The following is a 19104-nucleotide window of genomic DNA, read 5'->3' on the forward strand; positions in this document are numbered from 1 at the left end:
CTCCCCCCCCCCCCCCCCCCCCTCCCCCCTCGCATGGACGGTCCCCCCCCCAGGATGGTAACTAAACAATGATTATTGTGTTTATATGATACACTTACATTCCATATACAGCATCACACGCCACGGGCAACACAGGTGATGGTGACTCCTATTCCTGAAACGTGGACTCATGTCTTCTCCTGGTCTCAAATCAAATCAAATCAAATTTATTTGTATGGCCCGACAACACACGTTAATGGGCCGTACACATCTTCTTTAAACAAGTCAAGAAGAAACATCACGATAAATCAAGGACAAAACAAAAACACCATAAAGTCCAAAACATTTCAAATAAATGTAAAATAAATGCAACACTCCCAGACATACCCCACGCAAAGGTAAGGAAAAACTCACTAAAACCTAGCAATAGTAAAAAATGCACCACAGGCAATGTGGAGGAGAGAAACCTTAGAAGGGCCGTTCAAGGGGGGATCTCCCTTCTTGGATGTCGGTGATAGTAGTGTTGCAGTAAAACAGGTGAACAGTTGGTAAGCATGCACTCATATGTGTAGTGAAACACAGATAAGTGCATGCGATAGCAACTGAACATTTTGAAAGATTAAAGATAGAGCTGATAGCGGATCTATTTGAGGCAAAGGGGCGGCGCAGAGAGGGTCGCATCCTCCCGGTCATCATCACGGGACGTCCAACACTCCGATCATCACTCCGAGACAGCCACTCACAGGGAGACAGGGAGACGGGACAGGCGTTAGACAGTTCGCGTGATTGTGATGGGCGGACATAGCAATAGATACAAGTGGTAAGCATATATGTGAATAGAATAGATATATGTAGTAAGCATATTATGTGAATAGAATAGAAGTACTTAACCCAGCAATGAACTCCACATCTAAACCACGTTGACAGACCACGGACAGAAGACGGTAAGAAGCTGATCCATGGCCTCGGTGGTGCACGTAGAACAGTCACTGCCCCGTGGGGGCAGGAGAAACCACTCAGAATTGGTCAGGGCAGAGCAGGTAAGGTTCAGCACTGCAGGCCAGACAGAAGACGGTATGAAGCTGTTCCATGGGACCGGTTGAGACAGAGACAGAGGTCTCCTGTGTGTGTCTCTCTCCTCACTGTAGTGTGTGACTCTCTCTCCTCAGTGCACTGTGCCCCTGGTCACTACTATAACTCCAACACCCACCGCTGTATCCGCTGTCCGGCCGCCACCTACCAGGCTGAGTTTGGTCAGAACTACTGCATCACCTGCCCGGGCAACACCACCACCGACTTCGACGGCGCCACCAACGTCTCGCACTGCAAGAGTAAGAGCTCCATCAATATGATACACAACACAACCCTTACCCCCTTTACTACCACACTACAGAAGGTTAACCTTTCACTACCACACTACAGAAGGTTAACCTTTCACTACCACACTACAGAAGGTTAATCCTTTCACCACCACACTACAGAAGGTTAACCTTTCACTACCACTGATCGACAGCTATGCACCCCCTCTACAAAATGGCCACAAAAAGACTACAATTCCCACGGTTAAAAATGTCCAAAATGGTCGCCCTCGCGACTAGACTTCATAAAATCGAAAAGTTTAATCTATCTAAAGGCACTTTTAACCTATTGCTAAACTAACGTATTGATGATAATATATATTCTACATGCTTTTGTGACATGTTAGTGATGTTAATACTTGAAAACGTTTGATATTAAAATCGCAAAATGTATGCAAAAAATATTGATTTATGACCAGATGTCATTTTGGGGGTCGGTACCGCTCTCGTCGGGGTGGAACAGGTTAAGTGGTTTCAATGTAACACATCTTTAGTACATCTTTAGTGGGCGGGGCTTCTGCACTAGTGACCACCACAGTATCCAGGCAGGATAGATACAGAGTGGGTGGGGCTTCAGGCAGGATAGATACAGAGTGGGTGGGGCTTCTACACTAGTGACCGCCACAGTATCCAGGCAGGATAGAGACAGAGTGGGCGGGGCTTCTACACTAGTGACCACCACAGTATCTAGGCAGGATAGATACAGAGTGGGCGGGGCTTCTGCACTAGTGACCACCACAGTATCCAGGCAGGATAGATACAGAGTGGGCGGGGCTTCTGCACTAGTGACCACCACAGTATCGAGGCAGGATAGATGCAGAGTGGGCGGGGCCTCTACACTAGTGACCACCACAGTATCCAGGCAGGATAGATGTAGAGTGGGCGGGGCTTCATACAGGATAGATACAGAGTGGGCGGGGCCTCTACACTAGTGACCACCACAGTATCCAGGCAGCTTCTATACTTTAAGCAAGTGGCTTGTCCTTCCGCGTTCCCGTTTTGCCCTCTGATTGGCCACGCACGTTTCTGGTCATGTGACATGTGCGCCAATCGTGGGACGGCAAGTTTTTGGACGGTTAAGCTTAGGCGCTCTTTCGAAGTTGTTTTTTTATTTTTATTTTTTATTATCTTTTTCCCCCTCCTTTTTCCGATTTTTCTCCCATCCCACTGTTAGTCGTTATGCCAATTCCCAACCCCCTTCCTGGTTGTTGCGCACCCCCCCCTACTGTTGGTCCGGGAGGCCGGAGACTGTCACATGTTTTCCTCCGACACATGTGCAGCCAGCCGGCAGCCAGCCTGGCAGCGCAGATTCTCACCGGGAGAGTGTAACATGTGGAAGGTCACACTACCTTTCTCCAGATCCTACCCTCGCTGTGCAGGCGCCCCGACCGAACTGTAGGGGTCGCTGTCCACAATGCCCAGGACCCACCCACGGCTTCCCTCCCCCTAACTCAGCCAAACAAGTTAGTATAGCGATCAGCCCAAGCCAATTTCGAAGTTGGTTAAGGTTAGAGTTTGTCTTAGAGCAGGGCGATAGAACGCCTGCCCTGATTCCAAACTCTAACCTTAACCAACTGCGAAAGAGTCGCCTAAGCTTAACCAGTGATAAACTAGGCGTTAGGTAGTTTGCAGGCTGTTAGACCCGTAAATAGGCGCAGAACTTGCCGTCCCACGATTGGCGCACATGTCACATGACCAGAAACGTGCGTGGCCAATCAGAGCGCAAAACGGGAACGTGGAAGGACAAGCCACTTGCTTAAAACATAGACACATCCAGGCAGGATATATGCAGAGTGGGCGGGGCTTCATGCAGGATAAATGCAGAGTGGGCGGGGCTTCATGCAGGAAGATGCAGAGTGGGCGGGGCGTCATGCAGGATAGATGCAGAGTGGGCGGGGCTTCTACACAATCAATCAAATCTCATATTTAACCAGATAAAATCTCTTTTTCAAGAGCGATCTGGCCAAGCAAGGCAGCAGAAAGTTTCAACATAAAAAAGAACATCACAATAAAATACAGATAAAACATTCACAGCAAGCTCCAATTTCAGGCAAGTTATCAAACAGGCAAGTTATCAAACACAGTGGCACTGTCCGAGGGAACTGAGTTCGTAGGATTTTAAAATGGCTTTAAATTCTCTGAGGGTGACCAGTCCTGGTAATTTTAGGCCCTCCTGTATCTTGTTCCAGGATGAAGGAGCAGCATATTTAAAAGCCCTTTTTCCCAATTCAGTTCTCATATAGGGAACATCCAGTTTTAGAGCAGCTTGAGAACGAAGGGCATACTTATATTGCTTAGTGCACAGAAGCACACTTAGGTACGAGGGAACCAGCTTAAGCAGAGCTTTGTGCACAAGAGAGAGCCATCGAGAAAATCGCAGTACTTGTAGAGATGGGTAACTTGCAATGGTATATAGGGTGCAATGGTGCACTCGATTTCCACATCCCGTGACAAAGCGTAAGGCAGAATGGTACACAGTATCCAGCTTTTCAAAGTTACCACTTTGCTTACTAATCTCATTCTCCCAGACCAGCTGTGCGGAGGCGAGCTGGGCGACTACACGGGCTACATCGAGTCCCCGAACTACCCCGGAGACTACCCCTCCAACGTGGACTGTATCTGGACCATCAACCCCCCCCACAAGAGACGCATCCTCATCGTGGTGCCCGAGATCTTTCTCCCCATGGAGGACGAGTGTGGAGACGTGCTGGTGATGAGGAAGAGCGGTAAGTGATGAGGACGAGTGTGGAGACGTGCTGGTGATGAGGAAGAGCGGTAAGTGATGAGGACGAGTGTGGAGACGTGCTGGTGATGAGGAAGAGCGGTAAGTGATGAGGACGAGTGTGGAGACGTGCTGGTGATGAAGAGGAGTGGTAAGTGATGAGGACGAGTGTGGAGACGTGCTGGTGATGAAGAGGAGCGGTAAGTGATGAGGACGAGTGTGGAGACGTGCTGGTGATGAAGAGGAGTGGTAAGTGATGAGGACGAGTGTGGAGACGTGCTGGTGATGAAGAGGAAGTAAGATGTTTTGTGATGAAGAGGAGGTAAGATGTGTTGTGATGAAGAGGAGGTGCGTTCTGGCTTCCTGTCGGAGGTGACAGGACGTGGTGCATTCTGGCTTCCTGTCGGAGGTGACAGGACGTGGTGCATTCTGGCTTCCTGTCGGAGGTGACAGGACGTGGTGCATTCTGGCTTCCTGTCGGAGGTGACAGGACGTGGTGCATTCTGGCTTCCTGTCGGAGGTGACAGGACGTGGTGCATTCTGGCTTCCTGTCGGAGGTGATAGGACGTGGTGCGTTCTGGCTTCCTGTCGGAGGTGACAGGACGTGGTGCGTTCTGGCTTCCTGTCGGAGGTGACAGGACGTGGTGCGTTCTGGCTTCCTGTCGGAGGTGACAGGAAGTTGTGCGTTCTGGCTGCACAGCTGGACAAACATGGACGCTTGCGCTAAACCGTCTCGCATGAACTAGAACTCGCAAAAAGACGGTTTACAACGACATACAGCTAATGTACTTACAAATGTACTCTTAAAACAGCTAATAACAACTTTATAAATTAACGTTTATACGACGTGGCTGGCCATGTTGAAACAACGTCAAATGATGCTGAGGATTGAACTGAGTGAGGAATCATTCCCAAGTTTGCGACTAGGCACTCCGATTTGACACGCTGATTTATTCAGGTTTTCAGAGTAGGAAGTCGGAATTGCCGACCTCCAAGTTATAATTGAATGCAGCATTATTCCCCAATCATCTGATATCTTGGTATTAGCCTGTGTTAGTATTCTGAGTTGATATTCCGTAGAAAACAATGTTTACTATGGTCGATTGTTTGTTTGCTTGTTGATTTGATTTGATTTATTGACAACAAACATATAACAACATTGACAGATCAACATTTGTATTTGCCTTGTCAGGGATAGAACGAAAAGTCCAGGGCCCTCATTTATCAATTTTTCTTAGAAAGTATTCTATTTTCATACGTAAGCACAGAATTTAGAATGTGTGCACGCACAAGAAAAACGGGATTTATCACACGTGCGTACACAGGTCCTACGCACACATGTCATGATAAATATCACCTTGCTCCTACGCTGAGGCTCGTGCACACTTTCACGTATTTGCATACCAGAACCGCCCCGATTAACCATATACGGTAATGGAACACCCCCATGAAATGTGGAAAAGTGGACTAACCCGAGCGAACTCTGAGAGACTTCACTGAGAGCGTGATTGATCACCGAGGTCCAACCAACAAATTGAACGTATACAGCATTTCCCGTTGTGAACAATCTTATTTGGAAACATGACACACAGAATAATAGTATTTAGCGTTTCATTTTAAACAAGCTGACCCGACATTAAGCACTGTAATGACATTAAGCACTGCACGCCAACTCTGCGCTCTACAATGCCTATTATGTGCGCTCGTCATGAGCCTGTGGTTCTGGTCAGAGTCATTATGGCTTCAGTGGATAACCCTGATCTGCATTTTAAGTGATGTTTTAGATACCCCAGTAATAACATTACAATTGAATTAAATACAATTAGGCCTGAATGAGACTCCGGCCACCGGCACATTATCAGCCAAAATGCGCATCGCAGATTATCTGTACATTGACCGAGTGGAATGATTTGTTTATTGATGGAGCAAAATGAGATTGTTCACAGAGGCGCTGCCGAACCAAGATATAATATGATGTGTATAATATAATGTGTGTAGAGGCATATGATGCAATCTATTTTGTTGTTGGTATTAGGTAGTTTATGAATTACATATAATAGCAGCCAGCCTACATTATGCAACAGTAACTTGCGCATATAACACACAGCCCTGCGAAGCCTGCATACAGTAAACTAACTTGATCATTAATCTAGCTGTTGTATCTTTACGCTTATGAAAACATTAAATAATATGTATAGGCTATAGGCCGTCGCTTTAGCCTATATTCTCAAATTGCATTTAATGGCTATCCGAGTCCTCGATATCCTTGCGGACGGACCAGTATAACTTTATATCATATCATATTCATATTCATATCATAGTTTACTCTATCAGCCTACCAGCATGTAAGACGTTCTTTGTTAGAACTCAACTCGTTATTATTTTGCGCATAGATTGCAGAAATACGGGAACGTTTTGATTTAGGCTTTGACATTGTAAAACTAAATAAGTGAAATTCTGTAAGCAGAATACAAGTCATGATATCACCCACACGATATATGCTCTGTGTCCAGAGCATGTATGCTTTTCATTCATTTAAGACACATTTATTGCAAGGGTTTTGTAATACACATACACTCAACAAATAACCTCTGTTCTCGTTGCAATGCGTTTTTTATTCTTTCTTATAGGAGAAGAACACTATATCGTGGGTGTTCATATGACTTGTATTCTGCTTACAGCTTCGGGGTTCCACTTATTACGTTTAACAATGGCAAAGCCTTTTAAATGTAATCAAAACGTTCCCGTATTTCTGCAATATATGCGCAAAATAATAACAAGTTGAGTTACGCGGAGCGCAGTCAGTGCTTATTTCCTTGTTGTAATAATATATTCTACCACCGGCGCCAGGTACGCATGGTCCGACCTGTGCTTAAATATACGCACAAAGTCAAGCACAAGTTCAAATTGATAAATCCCACACTTTGCTTAGAAATGATCATACGCACGGGTTACGCACATATCTGTGCGTACGCCACGTTGATAAATGAGGGCCCAGGGCCCTCATTTATCAATAATTCTTAGAAAGTGTTCTATCTTTGTTCTTAAGCACATAATTTTGAATGTGTGTACACACAAAAAAAAATGGATTTATCACACGTGCGTACACAGGTCGTACGCACACCTGTCTTGATAAATATCACTTTGATCCTATGCTGCAGCTCGTGCACGATTTTAAGTATTTGCATATAGCACCGCCCATAATTAACCATATACGGTAATGGACACCCCCATGAAATGTGGAAAAGTGGACTAAGCCGAGGGAAGCGTGTTATGGAGAAATACGTGACAGGCTGTACACGTACGGTGATGTCGGATATGATATCTATTAACTTAAAGACCATATTAACTAATAAAGACCATGCTGGAATATGACTGCCTTTTTCCATTTTGTTCGATTAATACCCAGGGATTAAAGTTCTCCTCAATTTTATTCCAAATCGCGACGGATTTTCCGTAAATTTTCTACCTGCTGCATATGATTTCTAGAGGCATACAATCAATTTTGATGTCGGTATTGGGTAGCCTATATAAACAATAATACGAGGGCATATACAAGAACAATGAACCTCACTGCCATGTATGATGTAGCCTATACGCAATGTGTAGCCTGCCTATATGTGATCAATACAAACTTGCACTTGAATTCCATCATGTCTGTGTGCGGGAGCTCACAAGGCTGTTGTCACAATGTAAATAAGAACGTGCACTGAAAAGTTACAGTATGTAGTTGGTTGATTATTTGTATGACATAAACCCTTGCAAAAAGTATCCGTTTTATTTAATGAATTGAAAACATGCAGCATGCCTTCCGGCAGCAACGACAGTGGAGTCTCTTTCTATTCACATAACTGCATTTGTGATGGAGCTTTGACAGCTACATGGGTGGTACAGTAATAACAGTCTATTACTCGATCCATCTACAATATCACGATGGACCGTGCCATGTAGCCTATGTATAGCCTGCCTATGTGATCAATAAAAATGCAAACTTGAATCATATTTATATGTTGTGTGTCTGTCCACTATGTTTATTACTTTGTTATTTCCCCCCCCCCCCTATCTATGTAAAGCGACCTTGCATGGGTCTCTTGAAAGGCGCTATATAAAATGAAGCTATTATTATTATTGTTGTTATTATTATTATCACATCTGTGCGCGGAGCTAAAAAAAAAAAAAATACTGTCTTTTACTTTCAGTCTCAGTGAAGTTTCAACGGAGCGAGGTAATCTATTCTAACCAACAAATTGAAGTAGAAAGCATTTCGTTGTGGCCAATCTTATTTGGAAACATGACAAAATAATAGTATGTCGCTTTTTATTTGAAACAATATTTAATCACGTTTGGAGGTGGGTGTTCTGCGTCTGCCCTCCCGTGCCAAACAAGCAAGCCAACCTCTTGTTCGCTCATGAGCCCGTTATAATTACACTACTGTCGCTATTTTACAATGAACTATTATAAATTACGGGTCATACAGAAGTTGAACACGCCAGTGTTGGAAGTAATGCACGGAAGCTTTTTTCCGCGTTGCAGACTGCAATAATTCCACCACCGGGCGCCAGCTATGCATGCTCCGAGCTGTGCGTATATATACGCACAAAGTCAAGCACAAGTTCAATTTGATAAGTCCCACACTTTGCTTAGAAATGATCGTACGCACGGGTTACGCACATATCTGTGCGTACGCAACGTTGATAAATGAGGGCCCAGGACTTATTTCCATCGTTGTCCCTTGTTGTTGTCGGAGATCACTGCCTATGAGTCTGTCAAGTGTTTTAGCCCCTCCTCCTCTAGCCCTGCCCATGTTAAGCCCCTCCTCCTTCCTTCCTCCTCCTCTAGTCCTGCCCACGTTAAGCCCCTCCTCTTCCTCCTCCTCTAGCCCTGCCAACGGTAAGCCCCTCCTCTTCCTCCTCCTCTAGCCCTGCCCACGTTAAGCCCCTCCTCTTTCTCCTCCTCTAGCCCTGCCCACGTCCATCACCACCTATGAGACGTGTCAGACGTACGAGCGCCCCATCGCCTTCACCTCACGCTCCCGCAAGCTCTGGATCCAGTTCAAGTCCAACGAGGTCAACAGCGGCAAGGGCTTCCAAGTGCCCTACGTGACATATGACGGTCAGAGAGCAGTAACACATCATCATGTTATCATAATGTTATCATCAGAGACCAGTAACACATCATAATGTTATCATCAGACCAGTAACACATCATAATGTTATCATCAGACCAGTAACACATCATCATGTTATCATAATGTTATCATCAGAGACCAGTAACACATCATAATGTTATCATCAGACCAGTAACACATCATAATGTTATCATCAGAGACCAGTAACACATCATAATGTTATCATCAGAGACCAGTAACACAGCATAATGTTATCATCAGACCAGTAACACATCATCATGTTATCATCAGACCAGTAACACATCATAATGTTATCATCAGAGACCAGTAACACATCATAATGTTATCATCAGACCAGTAACGCATCATAATGTTATCATCAGACCAGTAACACATCATAATGTTATCATCAGACCAGTAACACATCATAATGTTATCATCAGAGACCAGTAACACATCATAATGTTATCATCAGAGACCAGTAACACATCATAATGTTATCATCAGACCAGTAACACATCATAATGTTATCATCAGAGACCAGTAACACATCATAATGTTATCATCAGAGACCAGTAACACATCATAATGTTATCATCAGACCAGTAACACATCATAATGTTATCATCAGACCAGTAACACATCATCATGTTATCATCAGACCAGTAACACATCATAATGTTATCATCAGAGACCAGTAACACATCATAATGTTATCATCAGAGACCAGTAACACATCATAATGTTATCATCAGACCAGTAACACATCATAATGTTATCATCAGAGACCAGTAACACATCATAATGTTATCATCAGAGACCAGTAACACATCATAATGTTATCATCAGAGACCAGTAACACATCATAATGTTATCATCAGAGACCAGTAACACATCATAATGTTAGAGCTAGCATGTTCTAACAGCGTGTCGCTGCCCAGAGCTAGCATGTTCTACCAGTGTGTTGCCGCGTGGCCCAGTGCTAGCATGTTCTAACAGTGTGTCGCTGCCCATCGCTAGCATGTTCTCACAGCGTGTCATGGCCCAGCGCTAGCATGTTCTCACAGTATGTCGCCACGTGGCCCAGCACTAGCATGTTCTAACAGTGTGTCGCTGCCCAGCACTAGCATGTTCTAACAGTGTGTCGCTGCCCAGTGCTAGCATGTTCTAACAGTGTGTCGCTGCCCAGTGCTAGCATGTTCTAACAGTGTGTCGCGGCCCAGAGCTAGCATGTTCTAACAGTGTGTCGCTGCCCAGAGCTAGCATGTTCTAACAGTGTGTCGCTGCCCAGAGCTAGCATGTTCTAACAGTGTGTCGTGGCCCAGAGCTAGCATGTTCTAACAGTGTGTCGCGGCCCAGAGCTAGCATGTTCTAACAGTGTGTCGCTGCCCAGACCTAGCATGTTCTAACAGTGTGTTGCCGCGCAGCCCAGCGCTAGCATGTTCTAACAGTGTGTCGCTGCCCAGACCTAGCATGTTCTAACAGTGTGTCGCTGCCCAGACCTAGCATGTTCTAACAGTGTGTCGCCGCGCAGCCCAGCGCTAGCATGTTCTAACAGTGTGTCACTGCCCAGACCTAGCATGTTCTAACAGTGTGTTGCCGCGCAGCCCAGCGCTAGCATGTTCTAACAGTGTGTCGCTGTGCAGCCCAGCGCTAGCATGTTCTAACAATGTGTCGCTGCCCAGCGCTAGCATGTTCTAACAGTGTGTCACCGCGCAGCCCAGCGCTAGCATGTTCTAACAGTGTGTCGCCGCGCAGCCCAGCGCTAGCATGTTCTAACAGTGTGTCGCTGCCCAGAGCTAGCATGTTCTAACAGTGTGTCGCTGCCCAGAGCTAGCATGTTCTAACAGTGTGTCTCCGCGCTGCCTTCCAGAGGACTACCAGCAGCTGATCGAGGACATCGTGAGAGATGGCCGGCTCTACGCCTCGGAGAACCACCAGGAGATCCTGAAGGTGAGCGGCGTCGGGAACTCAGAGAGAAACACACTGTGATCTTATTCTGGAACTCAGAGAGAAACACACTGTGATCTTATTCTCCTGAAGGTTGTCAACAGAGCCGCCCCTAGGCTTCTGGGGGCCCTAGGCAATAAATAATTTGGGGGCCCTTCTGTTTGGCCTTAGCTCAGATCTCAGCTGGTTCAACATTTTGCAGTCCAGTTGAAATAGTTTTTTTACCTGATGACATGTCGAGGGGTCCTCTGATCTGACTGGGCTCTAAGCCCAGTGTCTGATCTGCCTAGCAACCCACACCCGGTCACTGAGATTGTAACGAATATATTTAATAATTCTTTTTACATAATGACCATCGGTCGTTAGGATTTCAACCTACTCTAATATCACAATTTTTAATCAGCATGTCTTCGTTTCAACAGGCACAAACTGCATGGTTTATGTGTGACCTCATTGCAGTAATCCAATTACAAATCTGATTTGATTAATCTGATACAGTTACTGTACAAAAGTTGTTTTAATATAAATAGAAACTGTAATCTGATCATAGATGCCTTTGAATAAATTGGTGATTACTGGAAAACTGTCACCATCTTTTTTATTTATTTTTTTTATATATATACGTTTTCTCCCCATTTTTCTATTTTTCTCCCATCCCAATTTCGTATTATCCAATTCTTCCCTCCCCTGTCTCGAACATTGCTAGACCATGCCTCCCACTGGTCGGCTGCAATGTGGACGAAGCCTTGCATCACGTGTCCCCTCCGGTACACGAGGAGGCAGCCGTCGCATCTTTTCACCTGTACAATCTGCGCAATCTTTCAGTGGCGAGGAGTAACGCGTGGGAGGCTCACGCTGCCCCCGATACTTCCTGATTCTGCTGTACAGGCGCACCAACCGACCTGTAGGAGTCGCTGCCCACAACGTCCGATCCCCACCCACCGGCTTTCCCACCCCCTAATACTGCCAATTGTATTAGTATGAACGACCAGCCAAGCCGGAAGCAACACAGAGAGCTGGGCTCGAACCCAGCATCTCCTGCGTTAGTGGCGAGCGCCTTGCCCACTGCGCCACTTAGCCTCCCCTAAACTGTCTCCATCTTGAAATAAGGGTTAACCACGGATGATACAGCGATGTGTGTTACATTCTATGAAGTGGAAAAGGGTTGGCTGTTTATTTTGATATTCTATGGATATTGGAAGTAAACCCCTTGAAAACCTTATTAAAAAAAATAAATAAATAAGACAATTTTATATACGCAGCAGAACCTTCCTAACAGCTGCTCCCTTGGTCCCTTTCGACCAGTTGCTTTGACCTCAGTGGTCATGAAGTGTTTTGAGAAAATAATTATCAATCTAGTGAAAACTGATGTCAGCTGTTCTTTGGATCCGTTTCAGTTTGCTTATAGGTGTAATACAGGTACTGATGATACAGCCTCAGCCTTGGTTCATTGTATATCTAAGCACTGAGGGTGCTTTCACACCAGAGCTATTTGGTCCGGACTATCGGACCAGAGTTCGTTTTCTCTGATAGTCCGCTTTTTTTGGGGTGGTGTGAATGCTCAGTCGAACTCTGGTGCGGACCAAACACGCAAACTCTGGCCCGTCTGAAAACGTAGGTCTCGGTTCGCTTCATCGGACCAAACGCGGACCAAATATAGGAAGTGACCTGATAAACTGTGCATCTTGGGTAGAAGGGAAAAACAAACACTGCGGCGCATTCACTGCAAAACAAGCATGCGGTAAACATGTCTCGTGGACAGACGTGGGCGAATGACGAGGTGAAAGCCCTGATATAAATATGGGCAGAAGACCAAATTAAACAGCTACTTGTGGGCACTCATAAAAACAACATGGTGCACAAGTTGTTTAGCGAGAGGATGGTGGTAATGGGCTTCAATAGAACACGTCAAAATAAAAAAAACTGCGTCAGCAATATATTAATAAATAAGCAGAGAATTAAATTAGATGTCCATAACTTTTTTGTTTTTAATTAGCATAGCCTAAATATGAATTCAAGAAGTTAAATACTGAATTAACGACACATATTTATTAACAGGCTGAAAGTTAAAACTAATAACAGACTGAAAAAACAATTAGACTACTACCAAGCTCCGGACCTGGGGTGACAGGGCCTTTGCTGCTGCTGCCCCCTCCCTCTGGAATGCCCTCCCCAGCCATATCCGTGATGCAAACACCCTGACATCTTTTAAATCAGCCCTCAAAACTCACCTTTTCAATCTTGCTTTTGACCTCTAATTCTGTCGGTTTTATTGTATTTTATGTATTATTTTTGTTCTGTTTTTTGTTCTGTTTTTTGTTTTGCCATAGTTTGTCTCTCCTGCCCATGTAAAGCGTCTTTGAGCACCTGGAAAAGCGCTATATAAGATAGATGTATTATTATTATTATTATTATTATTATTATTATTATTATTATTATTATTATTATTATTATTATTATTATTATTATTATTATTATTATTATTATTATTATTATTATTATTATTATTATTATTATTATTATTATTATTATTATTATTATTATTATTATTATTATTATTATTATTATTATTATTATTATTATTATTATTATTATTATTTAATATAGGCTAAACACAGTCCATAAAATATAGGCTAAGCGTAAAAGGCAACTTTGGCTATAGCCTTCTAAAACTATTAAGAAGTTAAAACGAATAACAGGCTGAAAAAACAATTAGCCTATTTAAAGTCTGTGACTTGCTTCGAAAAAGTAGGAGTTCGGGGGACGAGAAAGACAAGTTCCCTTGGTATGATGACCTGGCTGGACGTTATACTTGGCACAAGACCAGTGTTGTGCTAGTTACTGAAAAATAGTAACTCAGTTACTTTACTAGTTACTTCATTTCAAAAGTAACTCTGTTACTTTACTAGTTACTTACACCCAAAAGTAATGTGTTACTGTGAAAAGTAACTATTTAGTTACTTAAAAAAATAAAAAAAGATTGCTCCCATGCCCTTACAGATACTCAAAATCGGTTGATCAACTTGACAGTTTCCATTCACATCACTGAACTCTGCTAAGCAATGTGGTCTATACAAACACAAATCTGACACAAACACAAATGTTGTCCCGAGTCCCGACGTAATAAGAAATGCGCTGTGCCTAATTGTATCGCCGCTTAGGTTGAAGGAACAGCCTTGATGTCGCTGGAGCGTTTCATTATAACCGTCTTGCAACGTTGTTTAAGATATCAATCGTGCATTGCAACGTTAGAATAGTTAGGATATCAATTGTGCATGAAAGGACTATATTTATATTGTTTGATTAGTATTGATGAGATTCCCTGGCAGATTCGTATAGTCAAAATCCGTTGATCAACTTGAGTTTCCATTCATTTGCATTCACATCACTGCACTCACCAAAGTCTGTGGTGGTCGAGATGTAACGTTAGTCCAGCCCCTCAAACATTTTCTTTATCTCATTTCCATGTTGTATATTCTCTCTCCAAGTAGTTGGAAAAAGTGTTCCGTCCCATTTGCTGTGTGTCGCCTGGTATCATGCTAACTACTGTAGATCCCTGAAAGCGGGTGGCGAGCAGTGATGCCGGTAACGCGTTACTAAGTTATTGTTATCTGATTACTTTCCCCCGAAAATAGTAATCTAACGCGTTAATCTTTAAAAGCCAGTAATCTGATTGCAGTTACTTGTCCAAGTGGCTGTGCATTACTATTTCGTTACTATCTCATCATAAATTCATAATGCAGGCGGAATGCAGTATTTTATTTCGTTTTCGACAGTCAAAAATACATTTTGAGCTGTTTTTCTTTTGGGAGTGACGTAGTGTGGCAGTGAAAGGGTTACACAAGAATGTGTCCCCGCGGCGTGACTGGACACTCTGTCTGTGAGTGACATCTGCTTTGGTACAATCACATTCCCCATCCACAGTCTGCGAATCAGAGGCAGAGTAGGGCGGGTCTTCACAGCACGTCATGTGACATATGCGCCAATCGTGTGACAGCAGGGCTCCGTCGTCGGAGAATTCCACCCCAAAACGCTTGGCAAAATTAAAAGTGAGTTTCTGTTCAGACTTCCATCCCAAAACGCTCGTATAGCCTCAGTCACTACTTCACGTTCATATGCGGAGGAAACAAAATACTGTCTACCGCTAAAAACAGCACATCCAATTGCATTGAAAGCATCTGGAATCACAACACTGGGGGACCCTGATGTAAACAAGACAAAAGTCTTTCTCTGGTCTGCATCCCCTTAACAATTGTATGTATTGAGCTGTACTGTAATGTACCCATTCTGAAATCTGTTAATAAAGTTTTCATTCATTCATTCATTCATTCACTAGCCGACGCTTCGACTAGGTACAGGAGGACTCGGAGGCCAGCCAAACAGCAAAAGAGAGAGATTGTTTCTTTCCCTTTTGATTAATGTATATTTGATGGTGGCAGAGCAAAAGCTCTTATTTGCCAGATTTACAGTTAATTTACATGTTAAAGAGAGACTGATTGTATGTTTATAGAGAGACATTTATAAAAACAATTTAATAGTTACAGTTGATATAATTGAATAGTTCAGCCTGCATTTGTTAGATGTGAATGGATATACACTGGTTTTGTAAAACCACTGGCTGGCTGCTCTAATGCTGTGAGCATCATAGACTGTTGCTTTACCATACTTGATGGTACAGAAGCTGAAGCACTAGTTTAACAATTTACGTTATGTGCAGAGAAACAAGTTAAAAACAATTTATGCACTTTCAATAAAGCGTTTAAAAAAAAAACGGTTGGGGGAACGACGACGACTTCGTAACCTAGTTACTTTCAAAGTAACTAAGTTACTCTGATAATCAAGTAATCAGTAAAGTAACTTGGATTACTTTTTAAAGGAGTAATCAATAATCAGTAATCGGATTACTTTTACAAGTAATCTGTGGCATCACTGGTGGCGAGTGGCTTCGGATGAGTCCTGGTCGTTAACGTTAGACTCCGCTACTAGCTTCGTTGAAGCATGGGCAGTAGATAGTATCTTTGAGCCAAAACACAAATGACATTTAACTAAAACGTTATTTTCTTTGTGCTCGACAAAAGAGAAATAGTGAGAATATCCATGTGTACAAACGCGAGTAGCTGGGCGCTGCCATGACAGTCAGGAGGACTATAGTAAACAAAACACGCCCACAGCACAGCGTGTCCCCACAGGTGAGTGACACACAGACAGGAGTCAGGAGGACTGCGCTGGATCACTACCGCTCGCTATCAATCTACATAAAAATAACGCAGTAACGAACCATTCAGTAACGCTAACGGCGTTACTGAATTTCAAAAGTAATGCGTTAGAGTACTAGTTACCGCCAAAAGTAATGGCGTTACTGTAACGCGTTACTTTGTAACGCGTTAGTCCCAACACTGCACACTGCACACGCATTTCCACTCTCTATTGTGTCCAATAGACGAGCGCCCTTTTCGACCGCGTGACATTGTTCAGAAAGTTTGGTGCGCTTGACAAATTGCAGTGTGAATGCAGACGAACCAAATGAAGAATGCAACAATGTTGCAACTTCACCCCACCCCCCCCCCTCCCCGAATCGCACCGAGTCCGCACAGAGTCCACCAAAACTATATGTGAAAGCGCCCTTAGAGGACCCTACCTCCTAGATTTGAGTTCAGCATTTAATACGGTACCTTTTAATTGAGAAGCTGAATGGGCTTAATGTCCACCCTCTCATTATAAAATGGTATCATTCCTTTTTAACTAACCGTACACAGCGTCAGTGTTCACGGCACCCTTTCAGAATCTAGAACCCTGAGCACTGGAGCTCCCCAGGGTATAGTAAGTTCACCTGTGCTTTTTACCTTGTATACAAATGAGTGCAGAAGCATCTATCCTAACAACCGCCATAACACTGCCATTTTAGTTCTAATTAAAATGACAGTGACCTAGCTGACTATTATTCAGAAATCCAGAGGTTTGTAAACTGGTGCGACAATAACTGTCTGGTTTTAAATGTTAAGAAGACTGAGGAGATGGTGTTTGACCCCAGAGGTGTTGGGGACCACAGGCCTGTGGTCATCATCCACAAACAGTTCATCTCGCAGGTCTCTTCATATAAATATCTTGGGATTTTTGTCGATAACACACTAACCTGGAACACCCATGTAGATAGCCTGTGTAGCAGACTACAATAACGACTGCACTTTCTACGTCGCCTTAGAGTTCATGGTGTAGATCAAAAATGTATGTTACTTTTTTACCAATCTGTATTAGAGAGTCTCATCAGATACGGTATTACAGCGTGGTTTGGTAACCTGTCTGTACAACTAAAGTCCAAACTGGTCCGTCTGATGCAGACTGCATGGAAGATCATAGGGGTAAAAGGTCACCCATCCCTGCAGTCTATTTTTGAACAGGCAAGCCAATAGAATATGTATGAGTATGAGCTACTGGCCTCTGGGAGGAGGTTTAGAGTTCCACGCTCTAGACTAAATGGGTTTAAAAACTATTTTATCCCGATCTCAGTTAAACTTTTAAATAGTGCCAGATAAATGGCCTGCAATTATCGAATAACTGATATTTGGTTGTATATTATCGATATTCGATAACCAATATTTGGGTATACTATTCTATATATATATGTGGCGTTGCCAGACATCCTGCTGTGCAGGTACTTTACTGTATCTTTTATATTGTGTATCTCCTCTGTTTGGGGTCAGTTGTGTTGCGTCATGTCTGTATATATGTGTCTGTGGCTGCAGTGTGGGTGTAAGTCATGTATGTATGTGTCTGTGGCTGTAGTGGGTGTAAAGCCCAAGACACATTTCCCAACTGATGGGACAATAAAGTGACTCTTGACTCTTGTCCCTGCAGGACAAGAAGCTGATCAAGGCCCTGTTCGACGTGCTCGCTCACCCTCAGAACTACTTCAGATACACAGCGCAGGAGTCCAAAGAGATGTTCCCGCGCTCCTTCATCAAGCTGCTGCGCTCCAAAGTCACCAGGTTCCTACGGCCGTACAAATAGGCCCCCGGGACGCCTCTCCAACCCCAACCCCCCCCCCCCCCCCCAGAACCCTCAGAACCCCCAGAACCCACCCCCCTCAGAGACCACAAACCCACCCTCCTCAGAGACCACAAACCCACCCCCCTCAGAGACCACAAACCCACCCCCCTCAGAGACCACAAACCCACCCCCCTCAGAGACCACAAACCCACCCCCCTCAGAGACCACAAACCCACCCCCCTCAGAGACCACAAACCCACCCTCCTCAGAGACCACAAACCCACCCCCCTCAGAGACCACAAACCCACCCCCATCAGAGCCCCCCAAACCCACCCCCATCAGAACCCTCAGAACCCACCACCCTCAGAACCCCCAGAGCCCACCCCCCTCAGAACCCCCAACCCCACCCCCCTCAGAACCCTCAAACCCACCCCCCCAGAACCCCCAAACCCACCCCCTCAGAGCCCCCAGAACCCCCAAACTCACCCCCCTCAGAGCCCCCAGAACCCCCAAACTCACCCCCCTCAGAGCCCCAGAACCCCCAAACTCACCCCCCTCAGAACGCCCAGAACCCACCCCCCCTCAGAACCCTTAAACCCACCCCCCCTCAGAACCCCCAGAACCCCCCCCCCCCCCCCCCCCCCCCAGAGCCCCCCAGAACCCACCCCATCCTTCGACTTAGTGGTTCCCAAACCTTTTTTGGAATTAGTAGTATTCCATTATATCCCAGTGGCAGACATCTTGGCAGGAAAACCAACTTTTGTGATTGTAATCAAAATAAGGTGTGATTATCGGCAAGCGGCCGGCTGTGATCATGGTGTCATGCCATGTTGCCACTAAATGTACGACGCGTCATCAGAATACTATGAGGCCCTCAAGGGCCTCCTGTCTGAGAGGACTGTTGTTCCTTTTGATTTAGTGCTGATTTTCCATAGCAGTCTGTGTTGACATGGAGAGAGAGAAACCTATTATCACAATTA

General features: G+C 44.5%; 1 protein-coding gene across 1 annotated transcript in view; it reads left to right on the forward strand.

The window, feature by feature from the left end:
* Window positions 1-18145, forward strand: part of scube1 (signal peptide, CUB domain, EGF-like 1) — a gene marked incomplete at both ends in the record, with an annotated part of 286301 nt that extends 268156 nt beyond the window's left edge. Inside the window, 5 exons of the mRNA XM_084330915.1 lie at window positions 1149-1310; window positions 3866-4063; window positions 9019-9171; window positions 11061-11140; window positions 17993-18145. Coding sequence (XP_084187041.1) covers window positions 1149-1310; window positions 3866-4063; window positions 9019-9171; window positions 11061-11140; window positions 17993-18145 — 746 coding nt within the window. The remainder of the gene's footprint in view (window positions 1-1148; window positions 1311-3865; window positions 4064-9018; window positions 9172-11060; window positions 11141-17992) is intronic.
* Between the last annotated feature and the right edge of the window lie 959 nt (window positions 18146-19104).

Source organism: Notolepis coatsorum (genome assembly GCF_963971535.1).
Source record: "Notolepis coatsorum genome assembly, chromosome: 15".
In the NCBI taxonomy this organism is placed as follows: Eukaryota; Metazoa; Chordata; class Actinopteri; order Aulopiformes; family Paralepididae; genus Notolepis; species Notolepis coatsorum.